This window comes from Centrocercus urophasianus, unplaced genomic scaffold, assembly GCF_019232065.1.
Source record: "Centrocercus urophasianus isolate 14NV4802_14NV808 unplaced genomic scaffold, USGS_Curo_1.0 seq_10, whole genome shotgun sequence".
In the NCBI taxonomy this organism is placed as follows: domain Eukaryota; kingdom Metazoa; phylum Chordata; class Aves; order Galliformes; family Phasianidae; genus Centrocercus; species Centrocercus urophasianus.
Genome location: NW_024884142.1, coordinates 69,467,962 through 69,492,100, shown reverse-complemented (window position 1 = coordinate 69,492,100; position 24,139 = coordinate 69,467,962). Strand labels below are relative to the sequence as shown.

The window sequence follows — 24,139 nt, the reverse complement described above, 5'->3', positions numbered from 1 at the left end:
CCATCCATCCATCCATCCATCCATCCATCCATCCATCCATCCATCCAAGATTTTTTGGTTCTAGAATAAGTTTCACTGACATTTCCCCACCTTGCTTGGTGACACGAGTGTCCTCTTGCAGCCTGCCAGATGCCAAGTGCTTTGTTCCATTGGAACTAACAGAGCATACTCTTAAGACAGCTGCATCCAAGAGATCCTGAATGAAGAGGAGTTGTCTTGGGCCGCATATCAAATATATAATATAGTCAATGTATGTAAGTAACAAAACTTTTCTATTCTTTGATGAACCATAAAAAAAGAGAGCAATGAAAACATAAAACTGGTGGGATATTTGACCTTTTTTTTTTTTTTTTCTATTTTTTTTCTTTTTTTTTTCTGTGAAACTAATACATCAACCTGGTTCAGTGGCAATGGCTGCAATTCTTAGTGAATTCTAAAGGTGTTCATCAGAGATGTTTGATGAAATTTTATTCGTCCTGTGCTTCATCCTTGAACAATTTTTCACAAATGCATGTATTACTTGAAATCAATGACAGGAATAAGGTGTGGTTGTGAAGAGAGGGATATCTTTCTCTTATGAAAATCTAGTAGAGCAACGTGATCACATTTTTCTGTAAGTTGAATATCCCCATGCGTTTGCAACCCTGTGAACCATTTTTCCTCTTCATGTTCTGGCACAAATTTTCATTTTGATTCCATGATTTGGTTTCATGTTGCAGGTCATAAAATCTTTGTAGCATTTTACTCTAGGACACCTTGCTTCAGAAAAGGAAATAAATGTTCCCATAATTGGCATCCATACTTTAAAAAAAACCTGCTGGAAATGGTGACAATTCAGTCCCTTGAACTTTATGAAATTCACAGCTTTGATGACAATCTGCAAACATTATCAGTTTTTAAAGCTTCAGCACGTAAATGTTCTTGATTTACACTGCAGTGATAATTCACTGGATGTTTTTCCCAGCCATCACCGGCGTGCCACAGGTACAACACACGGGTAGTTGAACTGAATTATTATTATCAGCAACCACTGTGTTTTACTCACCAAAACCACAAATGCATGTGATGTGTTATGCATGCAGGTTTTGATTTGACTGCGTGTGTGGCAGGTGCAAGAGGCAGAATCAGTGCTGCACTGTGCCCACCCACAGCATCCCATTCTATGTGGTCCACACTCAAGCTACTCACAATCAACTCGTGAAAAATATCACTAAAAATCATGGAATAAGGCTTAAAAATTTACCATCTTGTGAGGTTGCATTACTAGCTGTCCAGGGTCGTGTGCTGCCTGCAGGCTGTGGGATCTAGCATATAAATATTTCTCTATGTGGTGAATTTTCTGCTGTTTTCTGAGAAGGCTCAGAGATTAAATACTTCCAGCAAAAGATTCTGCTCTCTTTCTATTGTCACACTGTGACCTGGCTAGGTCAGCCTGTTGGTGACTCCCTACCGAGGGCTGTGACCTCCTGTCATATTTAAATTTTGGAGAACAGTGGTTTCCTAGCCACAGGTGCTGGGCTAAAGTCACTCATCTCTATGAGCACCTGATGTGAGATGGCTGGTGGCAGAGGCTGTTGGTATTCTGAGGTCTGGGAAATGGTAGGGCAGCTGGAGCTGTCTGGGGTTCCGGGGCAGTTGTTCCTGAGGGACTGGTGGGATCTGTGTGCATGTCCTATTTAGCCATGCTGCTGGAGAAGCCCTTGGAGTCTTACTGACATTAATGGTGGGTTTGTCCTCACCCATGCCATTATCCTCATCAGTGAGATCGCCAGCTGTTTAGTGAATTCAGTTGCAGAGCTCTTGGGCATGGGCATTCTGTGATTACCAAGCTGTGCAGAGCACTCTTTTAATTTATGCTGATAGTTGTATTTTTCCAGTATGTTGAACTGATGCTTTCTCAGGTACTTCTGCAGGAACAAGAGTAGAAACTAAACATACACTTTGTTATTTTGCTTATAAACTGTTTAAAATTCTTAGAAAGTTGGATATAACTTATGTCTAATAGATTAGTTTTTCTGGTCCATTGAAGCTAAAATGGCCTAAACATCAATCAGAGGCAGCTGGTGATGGTGAGTTATTCTTCCAGTTCTGGAGAAGTCTGCGTTGGCAGAAAGCTGCACAGCTTACTTCATCTAATCTTGTGCTTCAGAGAGGAAAGAAGAGCCATTTCTTAGATGAGGAAGGGAAGAGAGTGCTTATTTTGACGAATGATCCTTCAGAGTGCTAGCTTGGGTTTACAACAGTGTAATACTGAATAATAGTGTCAGTACCATCTGATTCCCTCTCATCCTTGCTCCTTGGAGTGACATGTATATTTCATAATTTCCTTTTTACATTTCTTTAGCTCTTGTGAGGGTACTTTAAATTAGTTGATCGAGGTGATTGTTGTGATAAAGCACTTTATCTTAAATCTCTCTTTTTTTTTTTCTTTTTTTTTCTTTTTTTTTTTTTTGTTCAAAGACTTTTCATGAGTATTAAAAAACTAGTGTTATTCAGAGTTCTGTTTTTTCCAACCTAATTGTAAGCATGTCCAAAGTAAAAGAAGGTCCAGAGGTGGTAACTCTGGTCTGTTCCTTATGAAGATGATCGCCTCACAGACAGGGACACAGACAAAGCAGAGAAGTGTCTTCAACACTGTCTTCAACACTGATGACAGGCTGTGGGACCTTTGAATCCCTGAGCTGGAGAACTGTGAATGCAGTAACAGTAGATTCCCAGCCAGCCCTGAACTTGTGCAGAATTTGTGGCTCCAGTTGGATGTATATAGGTCTGGAACACAGTGGGATTCATCCCAGGGTACTCAGAGAGCTGACTGATGTCACTGTGGGACATCTCTCAATTATTTTTCAACAGCCGTGGCAATCTGTAGAGATCCTAGTCACCTGGAAGCTAGCAAACATTGTTCCTGTTTTCAGGAAAGGTAAGAAAGAATACCCTGCTCAAAACAGGCCTGTCAGTCTCACATCAGTCCTGGCAGAATTATGGAGAGTTATTGTAAAACACCCAAAAGACAATGCAGTCGTTGGTTACAGCTAACACGGATTCACAGGGGTAAACTCTGTGGTCTTAATTTCCTCTTACAACAAGGTTACCCATCTGCTTGGCCAAGGGAAGCCAGCTGACCTAATCTTTTTAGATTCAAAAGTTTAGTTTAGATTCGAAAGTTTAGTTTAGTATCCAAAACTTTGAACACTGTTTTGCACAGTATTTTTCTGGACAGAATGTCCAGCATATAGCTAGACAAAAATATAACGCCTTGGGTGGGTGGACAAAAATAGTTTCTGAAGCAGGAGGGAGCTTTCAAAAAGGGGATCAAGTTGAATATTTCCAAACTGATCCACTAAGCCTGGAATCATTGCATTACCTCCTAACCATGGAAGATCAGCATCTAGCCCCTTCAGGGCAGCAGCAGCCACCAGCTCCACCCCTTACTTTTCCAGCCTTTACTGTGAGAGCAACAAGGCAAAGTGCAAGAGGAAAAAAACTGCTGTTCCCCTTCTGGATATTACCAAAGGGACAAAGGCTTTTTTTGTGTCTAAGGAGCTCTCCAGATTGAGAGATTTTTAACTGATTTATTCACTTGTGGTTCCTAATGAACACAGATGGGGATGAGGATGAGGAATCTGTTAGTTTCCAAGCCTCCTGCTGAGGACAGATTGATAAAGGCAATAGGAAGCATTTCCTTGTGGATGGAGCAAAAGTATCCCTCACATGAGGTCCCGAGGACAGTAGAGACAAGCTGCTGGAATAAATGATTTTGTGTTAGGACAGAAATCTGTGCAGCATTGCATCTTGGAATCCCTTTCAGACCTATCTTTCCCAAGAACATAGTGCCATTTAAATATGTTAACCTCTTGCTGACATAGAAATCACATAACGATTTCTTATCCTTCTGGACAAAAAAACAGGGTTTATTTAATGATGCTGTTGTGTATTGATTGTATGGTATTTTAGCATTTATCAAAACTCACAGTGTCTGTATGCTAACATCTGCCCCCCCAAACAACCAATATTAATAACCTTAATCAGTCTGAAGCTATTGATAGGCTATAGGGTTCTGGAGAGCTCTTTGTTTTGGTGAAATGTTCAGGAATATATGTTAAAATGAATTCCAGGAACTTTCCAGGAAATTAGCCATCCTAACTATGAACAATTCTGTTTTAAAAAGCATTTACATAACCTTGAAGATTCTGAACAGTTTGCTTTTAAAAATTAGCTAAAATCAGTCCATGTGTCTTTCTTTATAAAGTAAAATTGCATATGAATGTGAAATGAATGGAAAAAAGTTGCAGCACATTTGTGGATAGCATCAAAATTTAGTGCTTTTCTCAACTAAAATCTGCAGGAGTTCATCAATTACCTGCTTTAGCTTTGGATTTGGTGAGTTATTCTCACTCATACTCACTTACAAGTGTAGCTGACACGTGACACTGATGTTAGGAACACCCCTGATAACCAAGGAGCTGATGGTTACTGAAATATAAATAAAATGCTTAAATGGTACTCCTCCAAATGTACTCCAACAGCTCCACTTTTTCTGGAGAAGATCTAATAAATAAACTGGTGAGGTTTTGGGAACTGTTTCACAATTTGAATTAAACGTAATGACATAATGCCTGGCATTCTTTTTAGAGACCGTTCTTTTACCATGTCTTATAAGAACATGAAGTTATGCCTGTCATAGGTAAAATTTTAAAGAGACACCTATTGTGTTCCAAATAAATCTGGGACTTAAAATCTGTACATCCAGAGTTGCTGTGAGAAACCATATCAGCAGCTTTGCTGAAATCTAAAAAGATTACATCAACTTTGGTCAAGCAGATGGGTAATTCGACATAGAGTTTGGCAATACAGCTCTCTGAAGTGTCTTTTAAGACCAAGTAAAGAATATTCTGAAAGCAGATCTGTCTCCTGCTGTTTTCCTCTGATGTGAGCTGGAAGGAAAACTCAGGTGGATGCCCCGGAAGAGCTACATGACAGGGAACCTGCTCAATCCTGCAAATCTTGTCCTTGCCAAACAAGTTCCTTTCACATATATGTGATTTTCTTTGTTTCCTTGGCAATAGTAAATCAGCTGGAAAAGTACCTTATGTCTGAGGAGCTGAACCAAAAGGGACCCAATGCAATTGAATGTAGGCAACTGAATCATGCCTTAACTGTCCATCATCTTGAATCCAAAGAACCAAGCTACAGCTCTGTATGTTTTAATTGGTGGCTTATACATTCTATATGTATTCTTTTGTTGTCCTCATCTATGGAATGACCACTGTGTTGTTTCCCATCACGTCACTGATAATCTAAGCATACATTTTAAATCAAGCACCGTGAGGCATTTTGCTATCTGTACCATACCTAGGCATTTCCTGAGCTGTGTCTTTCTTCCATGAAGTACCAGAGCTGTCTGCCACGGGATTTTGTTCCTCCGTTGATGGACTGTCAGTCACCAAATTCTGCTTCTTAATTTAGCATCTAATTGCTTATTTGTTGTTTTGTATGTTTCCTTATGACTTCGGTTGCACAACTGCAGTGATTAGTGTTGATGTTCCTGAGGCTTGCATAGCAGTGCTTTAACGCTGCACAAGGAAAACATCCGACAATAGAGCAGGGATCGCACTCCGAGGATTTCTAGCTTTATCTCCTCAAGTTGCATAGAGCTTTGCTACGGGAGTCTCTCCACAAATGAGGTCAGGACTAATTCATTATAATTGTTCTGAGTGAATTTCACAGAAGAAATGAAGAAAATTGTTCATTTACAAGATTATGTGGCTTTCTTGCACTGGGGAACATGGGAACTTCTCAGTAATGAACACTTATTAGTGCCATGATCAGCTGTAATGTTTGCATAATGAACAAAAATGCTTTGTGTTTGACTTGGCTGCCTTCAGTATTTTTGTATTCTTGACTGCATTTTTGTACAATATGCGAGTGACTTTGACAAAATTTATCGGAACTCACCCTAAAAATGAACTTCAACCCGCTAACTTCTGTTTCCAGATATTCCCTCTCATTTGCCTTATTATCACCCATTAAGAAGGTCGTTCTTCCACTGAAGTGATTTCCCACAGGTACAGTGCTGTGTGGAAAGCACAGTTCTCATGGCTCCAGCTGCTGCTGCTGTGGCAGAGCTGGGGAGTACACACCAGCTATGAGCCCCAGCTCCAGCCGTTCTACCTAAACTGAGCCCTGCCATTTCTCTCCTGAAAACGCCTCTGTATTTTCGTGGCATCTGTACTTTGCCAGCACCTGTAGTGCCAACAGTGGGTTTCACCTTCAGCAGCAGCAGCAGTGCTGCCATTTGTACTGAGCTGACCCACACCTGCCAGGAGCTCTCAGAACCTGGAAGTGCTCTGGCTCTACTTCCTCTTCCTCCTGCTAAACCCTACCTGGAGCTGGCAGTGCCACACTTGTTTCTGGGGTTTGGCTTGGGCTCCTGTGGTGTTTATGAAGGTGGTGTTATACTGTGGGCAGGAAAACGCATGGAAAAATCCTTTTTCTTGGAGCAAAGCACTTCCGTGAGTTTTAGTATTATAGCATATTTTTTGTAATAGCAAAACACAGCAGCTGGTTCCCATGGAAACCAAGAAAGGCCTCGCCACACATTGGAGAGAAGGTGGATGGTGGGCTGGCCTGCCTGGAGCAGCGCAAGATGTCCTTGTGGATGGGTTAGCACAGGGCACTGCCACTTTCAAAAGACAGCTCCAAAACTGCTGGATTGTGGAAGCTGAAAGCGGGTCATCCTTGTACTGTCCCTGGTTGTTTTGTCATGGCCACTTCAGCATTTTTAGAACAGACAACCAAAGCTACCCTGACCTACAATGCAACCAAGTGAGGCTTCTCAGAAGAGTGCAGAGATGAGAGGCCCGCCAAAGCCATCTGTCATCCTGCTTTTAAACCTCTTACTGCGTGTGGAAACCATAAGGCTGTTGAAGGGCAGAGGAGCTTTAAGAGAACAATTGCAGAGGTGAGAGCATCCTCCAAGGCCTGGGAATCCTCCCCCAGAGCAGGCTGCTTTGGTTGACTGGCAGGAGTTTGGGTGTGTGGCTGGCCTTGCTGATTTCTTTTTTTTTTTTTTTTTTTTGATGTAGGAACAAGAATTGGAAGAAGCACACAAACATACACACAAAAATCAGACTCCTCTTTCATGAGTCTTATCTTCCAATGCCATCCAGAACAGAGAAACTGAAAATGCAGTTGCTGGCAGAGAATTTTGTTAGACCAGCATCTGGTTTGTTACTAACAGAAAGCTAGAAGGACAAATGAAACAAGATTATAGAACAGTTTTGCAGCCATTACAAACAGTAGATGCTGTTTTGTATTTCAGGAACAGATTTTGGCAATGCTTTATTGTTGAGTTGAATTTTGCTAAGCACTATATGAACTTTCATTTCCACTTAATACAAAGCCCTAAATCATATCTGTGTAACAGAAATGCTAAGTCAAGGCTTGAACCAGTGATTGAGCACCTGGTAGGAAGGCAGGGCCAACCCAGGGGAACTCAGGTGCATGCAGTGCATCTGAGTGACTGGAAGGGGTGGAGCCAGGATCCACCCCTTCCCAGACCTCATTTAAGGGTTGGCAGTAGAGCAAGGGTATCTTGCTGGAGATCCCTGCGTACCTGAGGCCTTCCAAAGGTAAGTGGATTCTTTCCTCTGTTTCTGTGCCCACGGCTCTTGCACTTGAGCAAGTGCTCTCTTGCTATAGCTTAGACTTTGTTACTCTGCTATCATTGCTGTGTTTTCTATTGTGTTACAGTGGGTACAGTAGCTATGTAGCCTGTTTCCTCCAGGTTGTCGTTCAGTGTCTTTACTGTGCTTTTTATGTCTCTTCAAGATAAGAATATCAGTGACTTTTACATTCGAGCTGGCATGTTATCATCAGCTTTTGCTAGTTCTTACTCAAATCATACTGCTTAACACATGTGAATTAATTTGTTGGAAGCTAACACTTGAACACATGATGAGCTACTGATTCTAACACAGGCCTGGTACAAGAAATGTGAGTTACAGAGTAACTTTTTGAGGGAGAAAGAGGAAAGAAACTCTGACACACATCATTTACCCTATATATACCTTTTGGTTACTGAATGCCTTCTTCAAGTGGATAAGCACTTCTGGCCATTGGATGTCACAAGTGTGTTTTCTGGAACAACAGTACAGAACTTCTCACTCATCTACATTCTCAAAATTTCTGCTTTTAAGAGGTGACAGAAGTGAAATCTTGAAGAGTGGAGTGGAAAATCCCCAGGCAAAACAGATCTTTGTATTTACATTATTAGTTTTAAGAGAAGTACTCCGTCTCCTTTGTGAAGTCTCGTTTCAGTAAGCTCCTCCCACCTCTGCAGCTCTCACAGTGATTTGGGTCCAGTTGGACAAAGTAACGCACCTATACTCCAGCAGCTTCTCTACCAACTCCTATCCTTGCCACTCCTCTGCAGCAGCATACGTGGAGATGCTGTGCCTAGTTCACAAAGCATAGCTGAACACAGAGCCCAGGTTCCCTGCTGGCTGTCAGTGATCTGTCACTAACAGCTGAGCCCCTGGGGCATTACCTAGCATTTGTTTAGTCTGCTGCAAAGCCAAGACTACAGATTTGGGTTTTGGAGCACATCGGCATGGCATGTAATACCTGCAACGTAACCCAAGCATACTCCAAGTGGCTGCGTGCCCACAGGTATTGGTTGGCATGCAGAATATGAAAACTTTCAGAAACGAGCCCATTAAAAACTAACGGCTTTTAATTATGCTTCAAACAAACCAAGCTGCCAAAAACAGAATATGGCCTATATAGCTCAAGTAACTATAGCAAAACTACCCACCTTTCAGGTAAGGCATTGTTTGAAAGAAGATGTCCGCTCACACGGCACCAATAAATACAGGCTATAGGTACCAGGAGAATAAGAAAAACACAGCCAACTGTCTTTTTTTATAAAAGTATTTTTAATAAACAGATGGATTTAAGATGCTAGACAACTTGTTGCCATGTACAAGGTAACAAAGTCAAAATTCTTTGAATTTTATACAAATACTACGTAGTACAGTAAACTTGAATACAAGTTTACAAAACAAAATGCATCAGTGATTATTCAGCTTGTAACCAACTTCCAACAGTGAAAATTACCATGTATCAATAGTGATCAGAATTGCATTGCAAATTTTAGAAGTAATGCAAGTATATTTTTACCAAGCCACTCTGAAGTTTCTGGTGCACACTGACAGTACATTGGATTTTTTTTGGCTTGCTGAACTGAAAATGGCATTTAAATAAAATGACAGTTAAGGAGTACACTAGGTATCAAAAGGATTACCTTACAGAAAACTAAAGGAGAATGAGAAAGTAAACAGAGCAGAACCCTGAAGTAGCAAATTATTTTTCTACCCGTTTTGATGGAAAAGACTCCACAGGTGTCCAGCTTTCTCACAGCATTTTGGAGTGTTCTAGTCCTAGCACAGTGTGGTCATTAGTAGACTAAAGTAATCCCTGCTTGGCAGTAATGCTGGTGAAAGGTAACTTGCTCTATTGCTAACAGATCGGAGTAACCGCTGGCAGGGTGACTTCTTGCGGGCATCCAGCGGAGGCCAAGTTCACAGCACGTGATTGAAGTTACAGTACCACTTGCTTGGATGCAATACCCAACAGCCTTCAGGGTTCAGGTGTCAGTTTCCTCACAGGACTTACAAATGGATGTATTTAAACAAAAAGTGGAGTGTAAGACAGTATTTTCGTCTGTACAGCTACTGATAAAATGAACAATTGTTACAAACTTTCCAGTCTGCTTTATAAAAAATATTCTTAGTTTTACTTCTAAACAAAAACTGTGCTGTGATCTGTCACTTTCTTGCATTGTACATACTGTAGTTGTGTTAATGAAGGTGTAGAGATTTGAGATCTAGAGCTCTGGATATCTGAGAAGCCTAAAAAGCTGGTTTTGGTACAGAAGAATTAGGTAGCAATGAAAATTTATCCTATTTATTTTTCCTAAAACCTAGGAAGAGCTACAGTACGTTGCTAGATCAGTGGCCTCAACCCTGAGCTGAAATAAAGGACCTGCCTTGGCCAAGAGTCACATTACTACTACAGCTGCACAGGAGAGACGGAACGACACACCTACAGTCTGTCACCTTAGCTGTGAGCAGTGCAATAGTTCATTCTGTAATGCTTGAGAGCTGACTGGAGACCACCATGCTCATTTTCACACCAGGAAAAAATAAACCAAAAAACCCACCCCCAATTCAGAGATTCAAGTGGAAAAACAAAACGAGTCAGTATGTCCAAATTCTGGAGAGCAAAGAAATATCATGGTAGACTTGTCAGTCTTGAGCATTTCCCACTTGGTAGAAGAGATCATTAATACATGTACCAAAGCACAGATAACAAGACTTCTACAACTATCCCACTCTTCTGAAAAAAATGGCTCTTGATTCTTCCTCAGTACTGAATACTAGCTTATCTTTCTGTCACTACAGTGTATCACAGAAGATGAGTGAAAGCTTCAAGGCTGTCTTCCAAAGGCTTCAGCCCAACTGCCAGAAGAAAAACTTCTTGCTCTTTTCAACCATGAATTGAGTTGGCCATGATGCAAATTCTTACTAGAACATAACCTACTGTACCTTCCTGAAGGGTTCATGGCACTGACTACCCATGGCCTGGAGAATACACAGCATTAAGCATTCTTGCCTCCTAGGAGGATTTTTTTTTTTCCCCTTTTGAACAACAGAAAAGTTAGAGTCAGTACTTCACTTGATGGAAAAAATTAAACTGAGCAACAGATCAAAAATAAAGCTTGTAAAAATCATTTATGTTTCTAGTAATGCACACTTCTTGGAGAGCTCATCAGTTTATAGATGTTTTGTTACAGTTTAAGGCAGCGAGTCTTACAACATACACAAGCTCACCTCCCTCATATTTGTGCTACTGTATCCTCATGTGCACAACAGAACCTCGCCAATTCACACTAATGACTGGAAGAACCATTAATTCTCTTGGTAAGTGAACAAGAATAAGGCATTCCATTATATATTCTGATCACTAATTATAACTTAGCTCTAATTATAATCTACCAGCAAACATACTTCTGTGTTTTAGAAAATAGCATCTCTTACCTTCAGACATAATTACGTGTGCAGATTAGCAGGTTCTGCTGTGTAAACACGCAGGTGCATAAGCAATTTTCAGGTCTTTCTTCGTTACATCTGACAGGAAAGTTAATGCCACAGATAGAAACTGTGGGAAAATAAATTAAGATTTCTCTGTAATTTGTGCAGATATGCACAACCAACCGGGTGCTAATATATCGGTTAAAAAAAAAACAAAACCAAAACCCATTGATGCTTATAAACTTAAATGAAGCAAAATCAGCAGCAGGAAGCAAGGCCATTCCCCAACCATAAATGGCTTGTATTATGCTATTCAAACTACGTGAAATAATAATAAAATTAAAAAAAAAAAATAATACAAGCACTAACTTTGTATATACAAGTTTTAAATCAAGTAACACAAACCGTGAAAAAACTGTTGATGTTTTTAAGAGGCGATAATCATAGATCTAAATTCTGGTTGAAGTAGACTGTAAATATGGACAGAAGATACTATGCAAACTGCATGGCTGAATTTAAAAGAAAAAACAAAATGTGAGGGATCAGTGGGCAGTGTAATGAGATAGAAATTTCACTTCATATGTGCAAAAATCCTCAGCTTCATGAATGTAGAGGTCATACTTCAATAACAGATCTTACACAAAAATCAGTCTCCCTACATCCTGCAATCTACCTGTTTACATCAGCCACTTTGAGTGTACGGTACCCTGTTCACATGGATAGCATTCAGCAGTTTCTAGCATTTCTCAGAAATTTAAGTTTCACCTGCCTTAGGTCTTGAAAACAAAGGGGAGAGTTCATAGCCAGGGCATCATCATACCACTGCCTTCGAGTTACACCAGCAAAACTCACGTTCTCTCTTCTTCCATGGTGGCAGGAGTCCTTATAGGACTTGTAAACAGCAGTACACAATACTGTAAACAAATAATTTAAGTTCTACTTTATACAAGATGTTAACTCAGGTCTAGCAAACAGGTGAAAATGAAAAGGGTGGCTTCACACAACATCCTTCCCTTTTCTCACAGCAATTCTTTTCGCTACTTAAATAATCCTGAGCTGAAACAGGGGCTGATGAGAGCCATTTTTGCATATAAAGACAATGTTCTGGAGTCAGCTCTCACGTTCTGTCAGAAAGTCAATTGCTGGAGAGATTAAACTGAAGTATTTCAAACCATTTAGTACTTTGGAGGAGGACTTATAATTTGGTGTGGCGTCCAGTTCTAGACCCAGATGCTGAGCTTGCCAAGGAAGCAGATGCTGCTGCGTCCTCAGCTTCCTCCAGCTCGTCCTGTAGCTCCTGGCTGACACTGGACTGGAGGGCTGCAGGAGTCAGCCATTCCTTCGGCAGACAGCTCTGGAGAAACGGTATACAAGAGCTGAAGTAGGCGAGGCGATTCACCCATCGTGGAATCTCTTTTCCACACAGAATCTACAAGAAAAGGAGAAAAGAAAGAATTAACTCATGTTCTGGACTGAGCAGTAATGGATGTTAATTACTGTAAAGAATCGGCGAAAGCTGCTGCAGTCTGACTCTCTCTGTATCACAAGACACAAGTTAGCTGCAGGAAAACAATTTCCACCATCAGTAAAAGCAGAGTCCCAATTTGCAGACACTTTTTTTCCACTGCAAGTTTGACATGTGGTTATACTCCATTTTTTATCATTATCATTGGTAGAGTTCTGATCAGCCCAACCACCTCATTTTGTGAATAACTTCTTTAAAAGGCAAACAAATGAGTTCAGGTATGTTTCATATTCACAAAGAATTCCTCAGAAACAGCAGCTGAAGGAGAGCTCTTGCTATGACAAAAAACACCCAGAAATGAAGCAGTCAAAAGGACAGTGTCAGTGCTACAGTTATGTGGAGTTATGCATGCAATGGGGATATTTTTATGGCTTCAAGCTCAGAGAGGGTAGATGTAGGTTAGGTATAAGGAAAATTTTTTTTACAGTGAGCATGGTGAGGCACTGGAACAGGCTGCCCAGAGATGTGGTAGGTGCCCCATCCCTAGAGACTTTCTAGGCAAGGCTGGATCAGGCCCTGGGCAACCCGATCTAGCTGTGCGTGTCCTTGTTCATTGCAGGGGTGTTGGACTAAAAGGCCCTCAGAGGTCTCTTCCAACTCTAAGGATTCTGTGATTTACTGTGATGGCCTCTGATGACTTTGGACAAGAGATCAGTATCTTACAGCACACAGACTGTAAGTTTGCTAGAACAAGAGTGGCTATACAATGCAAAGCTGCTTTCAACTCCTCAAATACATAAAAGTTGCATTAAATGGTTGTTTTTACTGTACATCAATCATTAAATGTTTTTGTTGACACTACTGAAGAAGTGACCTATTTTACTTAACTGCATCCATGTTCATTTCTGGTATTACTTACCCCAATGCAAATCTGGAGTAAATCACAGCTAGCAAGAGCATTACTCTGTTGTAGCTGAAGAGCGTTTTACTTGAAGTTATATCCCTAGTTTTTAGCCAGCTTAAACACTAAACAGGATGAGTTAAAACAGAAACAACATGAGCATGAGTTCATGAGTGCAGCACATGCCTGGCTATATTGGCCAGACTTCATGCCAACTGCAGCTTCATCAGTATTTCACCAGACTTATTCCTACTAGCACTGCACACAAATCATCATCTCAAGATGTTCCAGCACCACTGGAAATCAGACTCTTTGTGTAGCCTGTGCTTTGTCAAGACTAAATATTCTGAATGAAAAGCAGCTGAGTTTTATGGAAGTTTGTCATGGAAAACACAGCCAGTCCTTGTTTGAAAGACTTCAGTGAGCATTAGAATAAATTCTGATGAGCACAGGTTAGCAACTAGTAGTAAAAACACAACTGTCTTTCCCTTCATTGTCCTGGGTTACCTGTTCCTGGTTGTTTGTTTCTCCTGTGTCTCTACAAGCACGTAAGTGATCAGGCATTTGTTTGTGCTGGCAAACTGGAAAGGTTAAAACAAGGGTGAGAGGGAAATGCCATGCCCATTCAATTCCACAGTCAGCTATTCTGCACCACCACAGAGGCATGTAGCAGGACGCAGGCACTGGCAGAGGGACAACTTGACAAAAGCCCCTCAAACAGAAGCTAAACATCATCTATGAAACTTCAATGCCTCTGTTATTCTTTAGCAAGCACTTTGAATGCAAGGGCACTGTGTAATGGAAATTACATCTGGTTCTGTCTGCCACACTTGTCTCTGAAGTGTCTGTAAAGATTTTGGAACCCTGTTAATACTTGCTTTACTGGGTCTCTCAATTAGCAGTACCACCTTCTGGAACACAAGCTGCATGTAACAACATTCAGCACTTTTGGCACCACAGGCTTGCATTTTTCTCCCAAAAACACACACACACAAAATATCTGAAGAAAGGGTAACATTTACACAAGGTACCAAAGATAAGACACTGGAAATTATGCCAAACAACCCGAAGGACAGGAAGGAGATGATGCTCTGTAGCCACCTGGGACGCACCTTTCTATAGACCCCAGTGTTTGTTTACCTCAGATAAAGCTGAAGAAAAGTGATTGCAGTTTTTGTGCATTAGGTGATAAGCATTTCCTTTGAATTCTTTTCCAAGCTCTTCTACTATTTTTTCTATATCATCTTCCATGAAGTCAGTGCTGCCTAGAACCACAGCCTCTCTAAAAAGAGAAACAGAGATGAGGATGAGCAGGCTTCCATGAAATAGGTGAGAAACTGTTTTCACATTGCTCAAAATATACCCCTGTGTGGGTGGCAAGATCTTTCTGCCCTCCCAGAAGGACGGATTTTTTTCTATTCCATTTTACAGCACTGGTCTCTTCTGATATGAGATTCCTTCCTTGCTGTACACCTGTAGTCCACTTATTTTTCAAAACAAAGAAAACACTCTTTTCTCAGTCAGAAATTCTCAAGTATCATTTAACATATCTATCCATGCAACAAAGTGTCTTTTTAACCTATTTTCTCAAAAACAAGAAGAGAGATGTTTCTTACTTAAATTTAAATGTCTCTCCTAGCTCGGAAGCATTTCCTGGAGAAATTTCAAATATTCCAGAAAAAGGGTATGGGTGACCACCATAGGCAAATTCTGAAAAAGAAAGCTCAGATTTAACAAAAATGATACAAAGTGAAAGTAAGAACTGCAGACCTCCCTGACTGGTGGATCGATTCCAGGGATATTCCAGTCAACGAGAACTTCAAGAGGATCTAAAGCCAGACATCAGATGCTGCATTTACACTTGGATAGCAAGGAGCTGGCAATGAATCGTTTTGTTGATCAGTAGTCGACCTCAGCAAAAACTGACAAGAAACTTCCTATATCAGCATGCAGATTTAATTAATAAGTATGTAATTGTTTTCATTGCAGAAGTGAAGATTTAAAAGTGAAATTGTAAATTCTACCTACGTGTTTCACATGTGTTGATCTCCAAAAATCCTCTTACACATTTAGATTAGAGATTCAAAGGACTGCATCCTCTAAGGTCTGATGACGTGCTACAGCTATACATGTGGCAACTAGTGTTAGCCTAATACATTTCTGAATCTCTTGCTAAGCAACAGTTCACCATCCCAAGCTCTTCTCTAATAGAAAAATAAACCTGTGCATGGATCTGAAGTCAGCACATGACATCTGCTGGTGTTAAGTCCTTAGAATTCATGGAGGTATCACAGTATGCTTCAACTTCCTTCTGTGTCTGTATGATAACAACGTGCCACTCCCAAGGTACAATAAAAAGCTTCAAGCATGACTTTACACTTCCTTTCCTAAAAACTTGCACTAAACCATCCACGTCTACCATGCAGTTCTGTGGATGATCTTTTTTACAACAGGTAAATAAATAAAGTGTGAGGTACTTTGAAAAATGCAAGTCATTCTTCCAGCAGGGAAATGATCTCTAACATGAGAAAGAAAGCTGCCATGACCTGAACAGGACGGGGAGGCACATGTATCTGGCACAGCACAAGTGTGTTTAAGGCATAATGCTATTACAGATCAGGTCTTTCTGGTTTGGATTAAATGACATTTTAGTAAGTTTTTAACAACAAGCATTATATTTCATGAATTCACCACTGCAAACCCAATGGCAGTGTTACTGCTCTGGCCACTGAAACACCTCCAGCATAAGATACTTGGCACAGCATTGGTTTTGCATCACATGCCACCACCTTTACTTACCTCCAAACACATCCCAGTAAAAAAAAAAAAAAACTTAAGGAGGCTTATTTACTTTTAAATAGGCTACTTATAGCAACACCTTCATCTCCTAGGCTGGTTTTCCCAGAAGGTGTGAAGACCTTAGACCCAAGCCTGTGCTACAACACACTCAGAAACACCCTTTTTGGCAGCAGCAGGAACTGAAAGAGGCACAAAACAGCTCAGGAAGCTGCATCCCACAGTACAGCCTATTTAGCAAATTCAGACTGTGCTGCTCTATTTATCTGAGGTCTGTCTTTGTTAAATAAACAGCAGGCACGATCACCTTTTAAATAAACTGTTGTCTCTTCAATTAAAAATTAACTCCTTGCACGAGTGCTGGCAGAATACGGATGAAATGGTCCCATTTCATTTATATGAAGCATACAGCTGGTGTTTCAAAACCTGAGCTATGTATTGCTATTTCTAGGGGAAGAGTCAGCATACTGTGATGTAGTTGCACACACAGCTTTACACAAGAATGCAGGATGATTCCAAATTGACACCCACGTGTTCTTTTTTTCCAGAGAACTCTGAAAGGAAACTGATAAACAGGTTTCAGGAACCAGATTTCCCTCACTACCTGACATACATTTGTTTGTTTGTTGTAGCAACACTTCTAGCACAAAAGACAGGTTATGTACGTACCTCGGCCATACACCTCTATACCCGAATGGAATACTCCAATTCCAAGGGAAGATGTATACTCATTCATCCAATACTAGAAGAAAAGAAGAACAAAAACCACTCCAGTCAGTTTCCAATACAGATTTGTCCTCAGACAGCAGACTGACAAATGCTCATCCCTCCATATCAAAAGCATGAAAGTCAACCAAATAAAACTGCACAACCTTTAACTGGAACAGTGTATGCAATTAACTATACATGGTCAGTTAATTCCATTAGGTTTTACTCTATGTCTTAGTGCTGTTAGTCATTGTCTGTCAACCATGAAGCCCATACTTGGGAGAAATCTACTTTTTTATTCTTTTTAATCTTTGACCAGGATAGAACTTTAAAGTTTTCCACTAACAGAGTACATACTTGAATCAACTCCAATGATATTGCAAGAGCAAAACTGTTTCATTGTTGTTGTTGTTTTTAGAAAGGACATCAAAATGTAGAACTATTACACACAGACCCCAGTTGTTATTCAGTGACCACACTTTTGCTTATGACCAGATGATCACAACTCAAGAGGTACTTAAGAGGAATGAAATGAGCTTGTATTTTGCCTTTGAATATTAGATTGCTGGTCTCCATATGTATGCGAGCTGCTGAATCACGGCGTGAACCACTGATTGAGCACCTGGGGAAAGGACCTGGTCAGCCTTGAGAGCACAGGTGAAGGCAATTCAGCTGTGTGACTGGAGTGGAGCCTGGCTGCATCTCTCTTAGACCTCATTTAAGGGCTGACTGCCACCAAGGATCTCTGGTTGGAGATCCTTTCCTTGTGGAGTTTCCCTTACAAGCCTAAATCTTCAGAGATGGGTGAGCTTTTTTCTCTTTTGTAACACCTTTCTACCACACTAGTCCTTTTGTCATCACACCTCTTGTATTACCATTCCACCACACTGATCCTTCTGATTGTTACAGCATACAACAGCCTGAACTCTCATTCTGCTCCTGATATATCTGACTGCATTTATCAGATGTCCTTTCCATATCTCCAGTATATGTTTACAATCTATCACTGCTGATCACTTCTATGTTAAGAAACATAGCTGTATTTCAGTACTATTGCCACTTACCTCCTAAAAAGGTGGGGGTTGGGGGAAATCCTTTCCTCAGTGCTTTCTGTTTTCTTTTTTGGAAGTAGCAGTGGTGAATGCCTGTCAGCTAACAATTACCCTCAGCACCATGAAGACACACGGAGTTTGGAAAAAGAAAACCTCCAAAATGACTCTTTCCTTGGCTGCGTCACAACTTTCTTTTTCAAATTGCTCCTCGGAGAGTGATATGATGAATCTCCAAGAAAGGCTCAAGAAAAATAAAAACTCTCAGGTGAGTCCTTACAACTTCAATAGACTAGGAAGTGAAACCTCTCACCAAAACCCAGCAATCTTTATCCTGTCAATTTCTCCAGCCGTGGGATCCTCCATCCCTCCCATGTCATCCACTCCCAATGCACACAGCTGTGGGGCCGCAGGGCAGGCTGCAAGGAGGCAGCTCAGAGGGGACATGGACAGGGGGAGTACCTTCAGCAAGTTATTCATTGAGGAAATGGGAAGAAAAGGGGAAAAAAAAGCTATCTTATTCACACAAACTTTTGACATAATATGTGCTTTCTGATCAGAAGTCACTACAAAAACAGCATAACTGATAATAAAAATGTAAGAGGGGACAGGTGTCATGTTGTCAAGCGCGCTAGCTGAAGTTAGTACATAATTACAGACATTTTAGTTGACCTGGCATTTAATGAACATTTCTGAAAGCCATTTTTCTCCCAGTAAGAATGATCCACTACACTTTGGAGTGAGATGCCACTCATGAAATCAAAGTCAAAAGGCAAAAAGAACAGTTCAGGCCAAATGTTACAATGTTTCCAGCATCAGAAATGGATGTATTTGGCTTCTAGAGTCATTCTAAGCACCCCCAAATTCAGCTGCTAGCAGTCACCAAACATCACAGTTGTGCTGGCAGGCACGGGACATGATAATTATCTGCATAACGAGACACCAAGGATTTGATGAGCTCTTCTTCAGACATGCCAGCTGGGGGAATTCTTGTCAACAGGAGTTAACAGCAGGTGGATTTTGCTCCTTGCACATATTTAAGGCCAAGGGTCATGGAGATCCATGGATACATTTTGCTTAAGACTGGACCTTACAAGTGGCCTTGATGGCTGGCTCTGTTAATCCATCGCTACATCTGTGAGTGGGACAGGGATGACTGTACTACACCATCACCTAAACTAGGGTCTGACAAATTGTTTCCTTCTCTCTCCTTAGAAAAGAGCGAGTGCTGCCAGTCCATTTCTATCTAATCCAACCTTCTCAGATCAAGTATATCCAGAAACACATGGGGCTAGATCTACTTGGTGTAGAGAAACAGAACGCAGGAGGCAATGTGAAAGTTAAAACTACCCAACTGCACTGGTAAAAAATAGATTCTGTTCACTGAAGTGAAATTAAAACCAGAACAATTCAAGAGCTTCTTAAATGTAAAGCTACCTCTAAAGCCCATTTTCTACATTTGTCCATCATTACAAAATAGTTTTATATTTTTATACTTATAATCAATACCATAGGAATATTCAACATAAAGTCTGTCAGCACAGGCAAAAAGTGTGCTTGCCTAACAAGAATGGTTGTCCAGCTCTACGTAACCTCAAACAGATGTGGACAGGGTCTGCAGAGCTCTGGTCCTCACCAGGACACCCATTTGGGCGGGAAATTCTGGGTCTGGCCTCTGAGTTCCAAATAATTCCCCACCACACACACGTCAGATCTGCTGCCTGACACGGGGACACAAGTTACACGAGATATCCCATAAGCACTGGAAGTAATAAAACTAGTTTGTTACTGGGCAGGAAAAAACAACTCTGCTCCTCCAACCTTGCGAAATCTGACGCAAGAGGCGGGAGCAGAAAGGCAGGCACCGAGCTGCCTCGTGGAGCCATGCAGGGGCAGGTGGATGGGATGGAGAGCTGCTGCACTGCACTGTTCAGCAAGCCCCGTGTTACTTGGGTGAGCATTGCTCACTGCTGGCAGCACAGAAGTATGTGGATGCAGATTACCTGACCGCAGAAACCGAGCAGTGGCAGCAGATTAAACACAAGTCAGCAGCTTGAAAGGAGTGCCAAAAGCACTTCGCTTTGTATTTCCATAAGAACAGAGTAGGTGAATTGAAGACAAAAGAATTTCAGTAAGGCAGAATTACTTTCCCCCTAGGAACAGTAATTACATCTAATTATTACTTAATCTGAATCAGTTATTGGAAGGTCGGCACGTTCTCCCACTGAACGAAATGCCTTATTGCGGTGAAGAAAGAAATGCAGAACAATCACAGCTTAAAGGACACTGAGTTTGGCCACAGCCGAAGAGATTACACACAGCTTACAAAATAAAGATCACAACAGATTAAATGACATACACATAGCTGGCTGCTTCAGTGACATGCATTACAATCTGGAAACCCAAACTGATCTCAAAAGCTACACTCACTCTTCCATTGCACAAAACAGACTCCCTTCGTTTAGTCCGATCTGAATTTTGCTGTAGAAGAACGTCTAAGAGCACAGCCCCACATCCTCAGTATTTTGCAGCAAGTCGTTTTGTGAAACAGGGATTCATGTCTAATGCAACCATCAAAACAAAAATAATACGGACTTACATTTCTATGTGCATAATAAAGTCATGTCACTGCATTGACAGAGACACTAATCCCACTGCTTCAACAGCATCCTCATTACATTCTTCAGAGCTCCCATTTATGCTAATAGTTCAGATCGTTAACGCCTTGTTTGACATAGGAAAATAGGATGCTACTTGGGGCACAAAAACCCTATACTGCTACAGGGACAGCAGTTTGTGATAATGAAGATATAAAGTACTCCAGCTCTAAGCACAGTCTATTGGTCTTCACACGGCCCTTTCAATGATCAGAAAGCATTTCTGAAGGCGTGAGCTACTGCACGTAAACATGCCCGTAAGTTTGTTTCCCTCTGTAAAGTTACCTCTTCACCTTCGGCTTTACCCCAGGCTTTCTCCTTATCGAGTGATAAGGAAAATAGAGGCGTATATGCTGCAAGGCAAACCAACTTGGTCCTGTGCAGACTTGAACAGCAGCAATACCCTGCAGTCCCTGCATGAAAGGGGCTGTTTTTGAGATGGAGCTGCAGGCTGACACCAAGCTGTTTGTACAGTCTTTGCAGTTATAATAGTGTTGATTCCATGAACAGGACAAATAGTGCTCTCTTGTGCCCCCCCTACACATCCCCTAAAAAAGAAGGGGACAAAAAATATCCACACCCACCAAATAAAGAACTCACTCCCCACAAAAGCCCAAATACCCAAACACCCCAAACCACGACTGTGAAATGTCAGGAGCTAAAAGTAAACCTGAGTGCCTTGGTACACAACTGGAGGCACCTGATGAAGACACACAACCCCAAAACAGCCACACTTCCCTCTCCATGCCACTGCTTTCAGCAGGCTCTCAGAGTGGTAGCACTAACACTGCCCATGAAGCCAGGCTTCACTGAAGTGCCTGCTCCAAGCAAGAATAAAACAGACTGAGCGACCATTCTGAGAGTTCAAGGCTGCATGCTGACGGTGTCCCTCAGATACTATGGCATCCTCAGCTCTTCTTTCCTGTTTAGAAGAAATCTCCTTCTTTAGCGGTCAAATAACACAGATGCGATTATAAAACAGCCATAGCTGAGGTGGGATAAATAAACACCCCAGTTAGTGGTCTCAGCTCGTGCTATGTATAATTTGTGGTGATGTTCAGCTTCAGCATATAAGCACAAAACAAGCACCCCGATCTGACCAAACACCCACAGGTAGCTTTGCTGGCCTGCTTGTTTTGGAGAATGAGCTCTTTCCACAGGCGGTGGGCCTACAGACTCTCCTTCTCCTTGACACAGAGACACAGCTACTGAGCCCTGGCACATCCCAAGGGAAAGCACAGCCCTCCTGCTGCTGCCCGTGGCTCCTTGTAGTCTCTCCAGGATGGCTCTCACAGTCAAGGTCGCTCACCTCCCACATCAGAGGCATGCCATGCCTTTGACTTCACGGGTAATTGCTTGCGTAACAGCCTTGGAACTAAAGTCCTGTTTTTTTATACTTAATATAGTACTTATAACTAATGTACACAAAACCAGCTCTTTTAAAACTACAAGAGCTTTTCCCACACACATTTTTCAGTTGCAGTCCAAAGAAGCCCACTATATCACATCCTTACCACTTGGGTCTACCATAACACACTGACAGCACCTCGCAGGCCCCATGTATGTGCTTGGCCAGGTTAGCAGGGCCCCTGTTCCCATTAACCACCCCTGCTCCGGCAAAGGAAACCCAACGCAGATGTAACAGGTTGCATTCACTGGCAACAGAACCCAAGCACAGGAAGTGGAAGGGAATCCTTTGACAGGGACCCTGTTTTCTTTCTGTCCGATACCTACCACAGAAACCAATGGCAACAATCAGACGCATAACTAAATCCAAGCAGGACAGCCCTCTATCAACTTGCTAGCAAATACTCAAGCACATGAGTACAATACTTTCAAGCAAGACGATGCACTTCTCCGCCAGCAATGAGAGCTACACTGTGCTCCTCCACCCGTCCAAAGCACCAGAAGTTCACTTCAAAACTGGCGGTGGTTCAAGGAGAGCTCGTCCCACACAGTTCCCAATGCTGTTGTGAAGCCTCCCTGCCCTTCACCACAGGCCCAACAGTGCTCAGAGGACAACCAGTAGCACTCGATCTAATTTCCAGCTACTGAAGCGCATTAAGGGATAATATTTCCCTAATATTACTTATCCCGCGGCTGTACCATACAGGTGCTTCTGCCTCATTTGTTACTATGGCAGCTGAGCAGCTTCCAGCTGCATGCAGGGCAACCCAACAGCTGCTGGAGGTGTCAGCCAGGCGTCACACGGGAAGCCAAGGTGAGCTCACAGCATCGCAGATCGGGATGAGGCAATTCCTTTATTCCTGCCAAGCGTCGCCATGCCACAGCAATACAAAAATACCGACACAGCACTCAGAAACTTCCAACTTTCCAAAGACAGCGGTTACCCCCAGCCAGCACCCTGCGCAGCGACACGCGCGGAGCAGGAACCTTCTGAAGGACGAGGACGAACTCCTCGCACAAATTAACGCTTTGCTCCTACTGCGGCTACAGCAGGGAGAGGGAGGGGGGGAGGAGCCCCTCTGCAGGCTGCGGACCCCGCAAGCTGCGACCCAGCCGCACGCCAAACTTTCGCTGCCGAGCAGAAGCGACGCGTCACCCCCGCATAGAGCCCCGCGCGGGGCGGAGGGAGGGAAGGAGAAAGGGAAAGTTCCCGGTCCCGCAGGCCCGGGGCCGCGCCGCCCGCCGAGCCCCCCTCCCGCCCGCCTCCCGGCCCCTGCCCGCGGGCGCTCACCATGTCGTACACGTTGAGGATCACCAGCTGGTTCGCCATCGCCGGCGGCCCGCGGGCGCCCCGAGCCCGCTGGCTGCTCCAGTGGGGCGGCGAGGCTCAGGCCGGCGGCGGGGAGGTGGGCACCCCCGGGGGCCGCTTCCTCCTCGTCCCGCCTGTTGCTGCGGGGCGGGGGGGGGGCGGCGGGCCCCATGGACCCGCCCCCGCGGAGGAACGGGGCCCGGCCCGCGGGAGGAGCGCTCAGCCCGCGGCCGGCGGCGGGGGCCGGGAGGCGGGGAGCGGGCCCCGCCCCGACGGCGGCAGCGGGAGAAGACGGGGAGAGCGCAAACGGCGGCTCCCGGGCGGCCTCGGTACCGCCGGCGCCAGGCAGGCCGGGAGCCCCTCGGATGGGCGCAAAATGGAGCCGCTCGAGCCCGCCCCCACCTTCCGCCAGGAGTGGGACGGCGGCGACTACAGCTCCCGGCGTGCGGCGCGGCTCCCGGCCTGCCCGGCGCCGCCCGCCTCACGTCGCTCCGCGGTTCCGCGTAGGCGGGGCGCGCCGTGCCATGAGCGGCTACGGCGGGATGGGCTGTGCCGAGGTGTAGCCATCGGGGCCGTCCGGGCTGCGAGGATTGCTGGCGGTAACGGCTCGCGGTGCCTGCCGAGCTGTCGGCCAGTGTGGCCCCTGACTGACTGCTCAGGGCCGTGCGCTCCGTCTGCTCCTCCGGCTGGCGGCTGGGACCGGGCTGGTAGCTACAAACCAGAGGTTTGGTAGGCAGAAGCCGCTTCCGTATCA

At 43.3% G+C, this 24,139-nt stretch overlaps 1 protein-coding gene and 1 long non-coding RNA gene across 3 annotated transcripts in view; one reads left to right on the top strand and one right to left on the bottom strand.

Annotated features, from left to right (window-relative positions):
* The window catches only part of LOC122155726, a 6,637-nt gene extending 6,392 nt beyond the window's left edge, over window positions 1-245 (top strand). The window contains exon 3 of the long non-coding RNA XR_006167302.1: window positions 122-245. This is a non-coding gene — a long non-coding RNA (uncharacterized LOC122155726). The remainder of the gene's footprint in view (window positions 1-121) is intronic.
* An 8,670-nt stretch (window positions 246-8,915) lies between these two features.
* DESI2 (desumoylating isopeptidase 2) lies at window positions 8,916-23,458 on the bottom strand. 2 transcript variants are annotated; one of them, XM_042809785.1, is made up of 5 exons: window positions 23,368-23,458; window positions 16,925-16,997; window positions 15,076-15,169; window positions 14,600-14,741; window positions 8,916-12,522 (listed from the first exon to the last, which is right to left on the bottom strand). In XM_042809785.1, the coding sequence occupies exons 1-5, from the start codon at window positions 23,404-23,406 to the stop codon at window positions 12,289-12,291; spliced, it is 582 nt and encodes a 193-aa protein (XP_042665719.1). In that variant the 5' UTR covers window positions 23,407-23,458; the 3' UTR covers window positions 8,916-12,288. The 2 variants fall into 2 exon arrangements, with proteins under 2 accessions (XP_042665719.1, XP_042665729.1); XM_042809795.1 differs by lacking the exon at window positions 23,368-23,458 and adding an exon at window positions 18,028-23,126.
* Window positions 23,459-24,139: the final 681 nt, after the last annotated feature.